The 9,430-nt window shown below is 32.0% G+C and overlaps 1 protein-coding gene across 3 annotated transcripts; it reads left to right on the forward strand.

Moving 5' to 3' along the window:
- Positions 1-3,630: 3,630 nt before the first annotated feature.
- LOC123213839 (ATP phosphoribosyltransferase 2, chloroplastic-like) lies at positions 3,631-9,325 on the forward strand. Of its 3 annotated transcripts, none has more exons than XM_044633447.1 (11): positions 3,631-4,130; positions 5,224-5,283; positions 5,389-5,502; positions 6,707-6,772; positions 6,911-6,976; positions 7,067-7,150; positions 7,567-7,668; positions 7,817-7,930; positions 8,008-8,088; positions 8,366-8,485; positions 8,931-9,325. In XM_044633447.1, exons 1-11 carry the CDS (start codon positions 3,852-3,854, stop codon positions 9,024-9,026), a joined length of 1,182 nt encoding a protein of 393 aa, XP_044489382.1. In that variant the 5' UTR covers positions 3,631-3,851; the 3' UTR covers positions 9,027-9,325. The 3 variants fall into 3 exon arrangements, with proteins under 3 accessions (XP_044489382.1, XP_044489381.1, XP_044489383.1); XM_044633446.1 differs by having other exon boundaries at positions 6,869-6,976; positions 8,931-9,324; XM_044633448.1 differs by lacking the exon at positions 8,931-9,325 and adding an exon at positions 8,815-8,916 and having other exon boundaries at positions 6,869-6,976.
- Positions 9,326-9,430: the final 105 nt, after the last annotated feature.

The following is a 9,430-nucleotide window of genomic DNA, read 5'->3' on the forward strand; positions in this document are numbered from 1 at the left end:
TCGACAGACGAAGATCCATTCTGGCGTCATCCAAACCGTGGGAATAAGTCTTTTAGCCTATTTTATCTATGGGTATTGTAGAAAAACTTTATTTAATATTAAATTGTTCTAGTAGTGTACATCTATGTCACGTAATTTCTTTGTATTTTTATTCTAAGGGCAAGGACTATTTCCTACTTAAGTTTTAACCAAAATTCAAAAATACACTTATAATAAATGAAAAACTTAAATACTCATTCGTGAATTAACTTTTATTAAACTTTTAGGTTAGAGAGAAAAGTAAAATCGCCATTTTATTCTTAAACAATAAAACCCTAAAAATTTATAAAATTTCTTTTTTTTAGTTTGAAAACCAATAATTTTCTTTCAAAATTATGCTTTAAAAAATTCACTTTTTCCTATAAGGTTTCGATTTTTCAGCCAAACCTCTCCCTTTCTAACAATCGACATTGTCCAACCATCTTTCTCCCTTAAACTAGACCACCCATCTTTCATTTGATGCTTGGAGGCACAAATCTCGACTAGCATCTCCCCATCTTTCATGTGAATCATCTCCCTTTCTTTCGCTCAATTCATTTCCCTAGTATCCTCTGAGCGTCTATAGTCATCGTCCCAATGTTTCTCGTAGTCGTTTGACATCATCTCATCGTCGTCATTGTTGAATCGAGTGTCGTGGTTGAGATCAATGAATCGTGCAACATCGTCTGAATGTGATAAATGGGTGGTCGTCCGAGTGTCAAACGAAAGATGAATAGTCACCCTTCCTTCTTCTTTGTTGTCAACGAAAGATGAGTGGGGAAACCAAGCTCCGATTATTGGAGAAAAAAACATTAAAAATTCCAAAACCCTAGGGGGGAAATGGTGACTTTTCAAAGTTGATGTATGAAATGAAAGCAATTTTCAAAACTTTGGGGGGGCGGAGAATGTTATAAATTATATATTTTTTAATAATATTATTAAAATAACAGTTTTACTCTTATCTCAAATAAAAAATTATAATAAAAATTAGTTTATCGGTGAATATTTGAGTTTTTCATCTGTTATGGGTGTGCTTAAAATTTTGGCTAAAACTTTGGTGGGAAACAGTCCTTTGCCCTTATTCTAACTATTTATGTGTTAATTATTTTGAAATTGTGATCCATTTATTTCATATATCAACATCGTTAACACTGTTTGGGAAAAAAAAAACATAATTACTAAGCACTTTCTAAAAGTTGCTTTGATTTGAAAAATGCGCTTGGAAATTGAAAAGAAATTAATCAGAATACTTTTGTTTGTTATATTCCTTGGTTGATTAACTTTCCTGGTGCACTTTACAATTGCAGCTATAAATTATTAGTATAGAACTGTTTTAATCTATTCCATATTCACTTGTCTGTCTGTTTTGTCGGGTCTAATTTTGCTAAGTGAATTAATAGTTTGATGGAACTTGAATTTAGTTTACAGATTTTAATTTAAGGTAGAAAAGAAAAGGGGAATTGAAATTTTTACCCTCATTGTAATTCATGTATACATAAATGTCACTCATTCTAAAGCTTAAACAAATATATCACAACAGTAATCTATTTTTCCAAAATACCCTCATTCTACATTTATGAAAATTCTCTTTTTTTCTCTGTAATTTTTTTTCTTCTTTCTCATCTTTCAAGTGATAAAAGAATCATGTAAAAAATAGAATAAATGCTTCAAAAACAAAAGAAGAAATGAAAAAACTGAAAAAGGAAATAGATTTCAGATTAAAAATTTTTTACTGAAAAAAATTAAAAAGATTGGCAGAAAAAAAAAACTGGTTGGCGGACCTATGAAACCTTATTTTGTAGATTTTAGATTTCAGAATAAGATTGACATTTAATTAAAAAAACTGAAAAAAAAAATTATTTAATTTTTGAGGGTTGACGATATATTAAAAAACAGGCAAAGGGTTGACGTCACCACGCCAACCCTTTATAATATAATATATATTATATTATTATAATATAATTATATTATATTTATAATTATAATATATTATATAATTAATATATTATATTATAATTATAATTATTTTAATATATTATAATATAATTATATGATTATAATATATATAATATATAATAGTATTAATAAGGGTTGCCGTTGCCAACCCTTATTAATAATATATATATATATTATTACAACATTTAAAAATTAAAATAAAAACGTCAATATTTGGTGTTAACTAGAATGTCAACCCTTTTTAATTTTATAAAGGGTTGGCTTGCAAGGACGTCGACCCTTCATTTTATTTTATTTTATGAAGGGGTGGTGAATCATGCCAATCCTTGTAATTTTATTTTATAAAAGGGTGGGCTCATGCCGTAAAAAAGACTGCAGTATTATATTTTAATATAATATATAATATATTTTATAAAGGGGTGGGACATGCTTAAAAAAAAAGTTGCAGTATTCTATTTTAATATAATATATAATATATTATAAATATTATATAATATTAATATTATAATATTATATATAATATATAATAATATAAAACAAAGGTTGGTGTCAATGTGAACCTTTACTCCCCAGTTAACTTATGTTAACATTTTTTTTTTTTTTTCAGTTAAATATCAAATTTTTTTTAGTTAAATTCTTAAATATCAATTTTTTATTTTTTTCAGTTAAATCCTACTAAATAGTCTTCTTCAATCATCATTTCTTCCAAATTATAAAATAGATGTGATTGAGTTTTTATGAGTTGCTATTTTTTTTAATCTTTACTTTGAAGAATTTTCAATCTGAAGAATTCAATTTTTTCCTTCATTCTTTTGTTTTTGAAGATGAGGAATAAGAAAGAGGATCTCTCTGCATAATTTTATCACTTGAAAGATGAGGAAGAAAAGAGAAAAAATTATAGAGAAAAAGAGAGGAAAGAGAGAGAATCTCTGTATGAAATATTAAAGAGGGGTATTTTAGAAAAGTTGATTACTGTTGTAGTATATTTGTTTAAACTTTAAGATATGTGACATTTTTGTATACACAGATTAAAATAAGGGGGCGTTTTGTTTGGGTAATGTTTTATTATCAAAATAAAAAGATTACCTTGAAGATAAATTAATTAGAAGATTACTGGGTATAAATGATTAATATATTTGATAAAATTTAGTAGGTATAAATAATTATTGTGTTTAGTTAAAGGTAATAAAAGATTACTAATAAATTATTTTACTTAAATGCCCTTGAATATAATTATTTTAAAATATTTTTTATATTATTTTTTATATTAATTAAAACTAAATTTATTTTTATCTCAAAAAATTAATAAATAATAATATAATTATAATAAACTTAATATTACCTCAGTAATCTTTAAATATCTAAGGTAAATGTGGTAATCATATTACCACTTATATTACCTGTCACGTCAGTATTGGTAATAGAAGATTACTGTAATATTTTATTACTGATAAATCAAATAAAAAAATAAAAGATAGATTACTAAGGTAATCTTACAAAACTTCAACCAAACGCCCCCTAAGGGTAAACGTTTCAATTTTCCAAAAGAAAATCCATTAAACCGCAAGGACACTTGTAAATTGACCTCAGAAGCACTTGGGCACAATTTTCAACATTTTGGACTTTTGGATTAGTTGAACATTATATAGGGGCGTACAAATATTCAAAAGAATCAGAAGCCAACTTGTCTTCTTCATTCTCCATTTCACCCGACATTCATCATTAGTACCAACCCACTCGCCATCGGCGGCGTTTTACCTCTTCACACTTGCATACAAAACCGACACCGTTTCATCTCTTTTCTCTTTCTCGGACTCTCACTCACCAACCTCTCCTCATTTTCCTCCAAACAAACTAAAACAAAGAGGTGCCTAACCATGTCCTTGATGTCCGCTACGTCTCTTCTCCAATCCTGTTTCCAACAACACCCTTCACCGTCTCTCTCCCTCCTCTGTCCTTCTTCGTCCTTTCACTTCTCCGTCTTACCACCAGCGCAGCTCAAACTCGCCAATATGACAATCACCTGCTGCGTTTCGCAGTCTCAAGTGTCGGTTGTGAATGGCAAGATCGACAGTCGAATCTCCGAGCGTAACGAAATTCGACTTGGATTGCCGAGCAAAGGCCGCATGGCCGCCGACACTCTCGATCTTCTCAAGGTACTTGCCTTTTCCCTTTGAATTTTTCGTTTGAATTCCGGTTCAAAATGTACTTAATTTACGAGCATATAGTTCCGTTAAAAAGGATTTAGTTTGAAGTTTGAGGAAAATGAACGAGAATTCATGTATTTCTGCTTACTGATAAACTGAAGGATAGTTATTGTTTTTTTGTTAAGCATTAAGTTTCAGTTAGAATTTAAGGAAATGAATGGGAATTCCCGTGTGTTTAGTCACTGAGAAATTGAAGGATAATGAGATAAATATGGAGGAAAATGAAATGGAGACCATGAGTAGTTTACATGTGACAATTTAAAGTTCGTTTCCGCTTTTCTAGTTTGCCGTGTTTATAAAATTTCTCTGAATTAGCAATTCTGATACTTAATATTTATTTCTTTTAGTTTTGAAATGTTTTAGTTGAAAGAATCTGAGCTGGTTGATTAAGATTTAATTAGTGAAGAAAGTGAATTAGAATTGATCCAATGCGGTGTTTTAGATCACTGATAAACAGAAGGGTTTTGCAAAAGAAAGAGTAATTAATATGGGTGCGTTTCAGAGTTTTTTTTTTTTTAAATAAAGTCATATTGAGTAAAAGTGCTTTTTACAGAGACTACTTATAACAGCATCATGAATAATTAATAAGCTTGTATTAAGTGTTTCTGAAAAAAGTTATTTTAATTCAAATGCTCCTATTAGAACAATACATCTCAAGAAAAATTGACCAAGCAGTGTTCAAGTGCTTTGTAGTGATTCTCTTTGTAGGAAAAACTAGTAAAAGTGTTTCTGTAAAAAGCATTTTTTAAGACCAAGCAGATATTTCTTCAAGAATCACCTCAAATGTTTTTATTTTTAATTTTTTATATTAAAACTGTAAAATAGAATTAGAATTCTTTTAATGAAAAGCCTAAAACTACACCACTCCTTGTCTAATGTTGTGTTTGCTAGCTAACAACTCTGAGGAAAATGAGATGATAATTCTTTTTAGTATCTATGTAACGTTTTTTAAATAATTTCCTCTTTACTAATTTGGCATTGTTACTAATTCCTATTTGAATTGGCTATTCTGGTGGGTTTTGTTAAATTGTTTCCTTTGAAGGACTGTCAACTGTCAGTCAAGCAGGTCAATCCTCGACAATATGTTGCTCAAATCCCTCAGGTATTTTTTTCATTCTGTTTTTAAGCATGCATTCTCTTCTGATTATTTTATATCTGTAAACTTTAGGTGTCTATGTTCCTAATTGTTGGCGTTGCTTCTCTTTAGCTTTCAAATTTGGAAGTTTGGTTTCAACGGCCAAAAGACATCGTACGAAAGTTGTTATCAGGAGATTTAGATCTTGGTATAGTGGGCTTGGATACAGTTAGTGAATATCGACAGGTAAGCATTACGCTATAGGATGCTCATGTGCCTTTTCTTACAAAGTTTTGACTTATTGTTGTGGGGCTTTATGATTAGTCAGTTTTTATCTTTAGATTTATGTTAATACTGCTGATATAAGTCTAGCCCGTGTGGACATGTGAGAAACGACTGATCGAATTTGAATTGATTAGGTTATTTAAAGGAAAAACATGAAGTGATATCTTTTGCCTAAAGGATTCATGAAACTGAAATCAAATTTCCAGAAATAAAGATTTTCTTCATGTTTTTTGGGAATTTATGTTATTGGTCAATTTCCACCATCAAAGGGCAATTTAAAAAAAAATAATAGGAGTTTTCCACCACAACTTATCTTAAGAAATATAATGGCATTGTTAATTATTATGTCCTGTGTAGTCTCTGTTGAGATTTGACTAGTGAGAGAATTTGTCTCAGTATTCACCATTTTGGATTCTTCCTAAACTTGATGTTTTTGGTGGTGAAATCCTTTGAGAAAAATAAGCAATAAATTGATATTAAATCAAGGTGAAAGTTTTGTTTTAATATAGAAATCCTTTTAGCGTTAGTAGAAGTTGCATCTTTCTATTGTTATCGTTGCAGGTAAAGTCAATAATACTGTTGTCACATTGAACAAGAATTGGAGAATTCACATTATTCCAATCGGCGGTGAAGGTTATCAAAGCAATAGAAATCGTGCATATGGTTTGACACCCAAGCATGACATAGATAGAATCCTAAGATTAAAAGAGGATAAATAGACATACTTGTGAATTACACATGTAGGGATGCACACAAGGGTCCATGTGTTGGGGTCCTTGTAAAGTTTTAATACATGCTAGAGAATTGGGGAAGGTGTATGATTTAAGTGCTCCAGTATACTGCAGTTTGATCAGTAAGCTATTGCTGTACCAAACTCGCACATTTAGTGTATAAGGATGGGTTTGAATACCTAGAAACATCTAAAACATGGGCTATATCACAGTATTAAATCATTGATTTTTTGAATTGTAATTTGGAATATCTTATCATCTGATGCTGCAAGTGCCTGATCCATACAATTGGTACTTCTATGATTCCTTAGGTAGCCATGCAGCCTTGCAGATTGTTATGTCATTGAAAACTAATTTTCTTTCTTGTTTTCTCGTATGATGGTGAAAGATATGCTTTAACTGTACAATTATGTGTTTGCATGACTTTTTGCCAGGGAAATGAAGATCTTATCATTGTTCACAATGCTCTTGAGTATGGAGATTGTCGTTTATCCCTTGCAGTAAGTAATCTTTGTTTTATATGAATAGCCACTTGCAGGCTGATTTATCTCAGTTATTACTCTTAATACTCTTGAGTATACCTTTTGTTCTTACAGGTCCCCAAATATGGGATTTTTGAAAATGTGAATTCACTGCAGGAGCTGGCGCAAATGCCTCAATGGACAGCTGAGAAACCTCTACGAGTTGCTACTGGCTTCACTTATGTAGGATATATGTTTCATTTCATTAATAATCAGGTTACTAATGTTTAAAAAATTTACTTTTGATGTGATTTTTGTCATGTATCTGTGCAGTTGGGTGCTAAGTTCGTGAAAGAAAATGGACTGAAGCATGCGGTTTTTTCTACTGCTGATGGAGCCCTAGAGGCTGCTCCAGCGGTGAGAATTATTTCTTTACTATTTAATGCTTTTTATATAACAAATTTTTTGGACTAAAGCTAGATTAGTTTATTGTACCTAATGATATTATGGTGTTACTCCCTACAGAATACCCCAGACAATGTATATTATTGCCTTCGAAGGGGGGGGGGGGGGTGGTTACATTAGATTTGTGTGAGACTTTATATTTATGCCAATTTGATGGGTTGTCTTCTTTCATAATCCTCTTGTTTATTAGGGTAAACTGTGTAGAACGAATAATTTGATGTTTCTCTCTTTATTATTCTATCACCATCTTGCTTACTTTTTTGTTACTGATATGCGAATATTGGATATTGATGTAGCAGTTCTGATAATCAATAATCATGCCATTTCCATACATAATGCACAGAAACCTCTTCTTTTTGTTAATTTAGATGGGGATTGCTGATGCTATTTTGGACCTTGTGAGTAGTGGGACAACACTCAGAGAGAACAACTTGAAAGAAATTGAAGGTGGAATTGTGTTGGAAAGCCAGGTAAGCTGTCTTAGTTTATTGATGACCTTGCTGAGCATGAGATATGGTAATCTTGAAGTCTAGTGAATGCTGTCAGGAAGGGGTCAGCTGGTTTTATTTTCTGCCTTCACTGAAATCTTGCCTTATCTCAATTTTCAATGCTGTACAGGCTGTATTTGTAGCAAGCAGGAAGTCATTGATCCAGAGAAAAGGTGTACTGGACACGACCCACGAAATTCTTGAAAGATTGGAGGCCCATTTGAAGGCAGTTGGCCAGTTCACGGTATGTGTGTAATGTCTGTCATGTTGTAGTTGTTTCTGCTTTCTTTCCTCTTGTTTCATCTATTTGTTTCATGGCAGGTCGTTGCAAACATGAGGGGAAGTAGTGCAGAGGAAGTAGCTGAGCGGATATTGAGCCAATCGTCATTATCTGGGTTGCAGGTACGGTTTGAAATGAAATCTAGAAACTTAATGTAAATGCAATCCTAGTTACCCGGAACCATATCCAACAAAATGAGGTATTTGCTGACAGGATTGGGTCTCAATTTGAAAACTGGTATCTCCAACCTCAAAACTCAAAATCTGATTCATGATAAGATTAGCCAGAATGGAATCACTGTTCTAAGAAAGTCAAAATTTTTGTATCAAGTTGGTGCCATCTTTAGTTGGTTTTCTCAGTTATAACTCTTGTATTTTTGTTTCATGATTTTATGCGCAGGGACCCACTGTCAGTCCTGTTTTTTGCAAACGCAATGGGAAGGTAACAGCTGATTATTATGCCATAGTCATTTGTGTACCCAAGAAAGCACTATACAAATCTGTACAGCAACTGAGAGCGGTGAGTCATAGTTCTATTATACACACACACAGAGTAATTGGACTAACCATGACACTTTTCCTGACATATATTAAAGATATAAATAGATTCATAAATACACCACAAAAATTGTTTCTGGTTTATGGATAAGATTTCTTTTCATTGCTATAATGCACAGTTGAATTGGCATTTCAATAAGTGGTGAATGGACATGTGTTATATTTTTTGGCAACATTGCCTATTCATGTTTTATAGCATTGCTGTTGAAAACCAACTCGTCAATTTAGGGCTACATAAACTAGCCTTCCATCATAAGCAGGTTTATTCCAAATTCTATTTTTTCCTTCAAGGATTTTCACTGCCTGCCTTGTCATGCTGTAATCGGCATTACAAGATAATGCTACTTATCCCAGCTGGATCCACTTGATGAATTTGAATTTGTTCACTTAAACAATGTTTGATGTAGATCGGAGGCAGTGGGGTTCTAATCTCGCCATTGACCTACATTTTTGATGAAGAGACCCCAAGATGGCGTGAGCTTCTCTCAGAACTTGGGCTTTAGTCTCTATTTTATCTTTTAGGTAACTTGTAATATCTGTAGCTGCCAATGTTGGAGTGATCCTCAAGAGCATTCTGACAAAAACCGTAAAATTTGGATGTAAAACTCGGCAATTTTGTACTGTTCTCTGTGTTTGATCTTTTAGACACAGCTTTTGTTCTAGTGTTTGATTTCTCTTTTTCTTGTAACGATAGCGATGGTGTGGAAAACATTTCTAGTTTGTGTACCACATTTGGATTTTTGCCTTTTGTTGAAAGAATCAAACCAAATGAACTGCATTGGCTAGACCCAAAAAATTATTACGCATATGTTACATTTCAAAATATGAACAAATCAATTCAGGATCACATTCAAATTCAGAAGCCTACCATCTCCCCCTGACATTTGATCTGAATTTTATGATGGAG

This window comes from Mangifera indica, chromosome 4 (genome assembly GCF_011075055.1).
Source record: "Mangifera indica cultivar Alphonso chromosome 4, CATAS_Mindica_2.1, whole genome shotgun sequence".
In the NCBI taxonomy this organism is placed as follows: domain Eukaryota; kingdom Viridiplantae; phylum Streptophyta; class Magnoliopsida; order Sapindales; family Anacardiaceae; genus Mangifera; species Mangifera indica.

Excerpts from the sequence above, each read along its gene's own strand:
- LOC123213839 (XM_044633446.1), top strand. The coding sequence starts at position 3,852 with ATGTCCTTGATGTCCGCTACGTCTCTTCTCCAATCCTGTTTCCAACAA. Across the intron at positions 5,503-6,706 it reads CAGTTAGTGAATATCGACAG|GGAAATGAAGATCTTATCAT; the intron begins GTAAGCATTACG and ends ACTTTTTGCCAG. Across the intron at positions 8,486-8,930 it reads CTGTACAGCAACTGAGAGCG|ATCGGAGGCAGTGGGGTTCT; the intron begins GTGAGTCATAGT and ends TGTTTGATGTAG.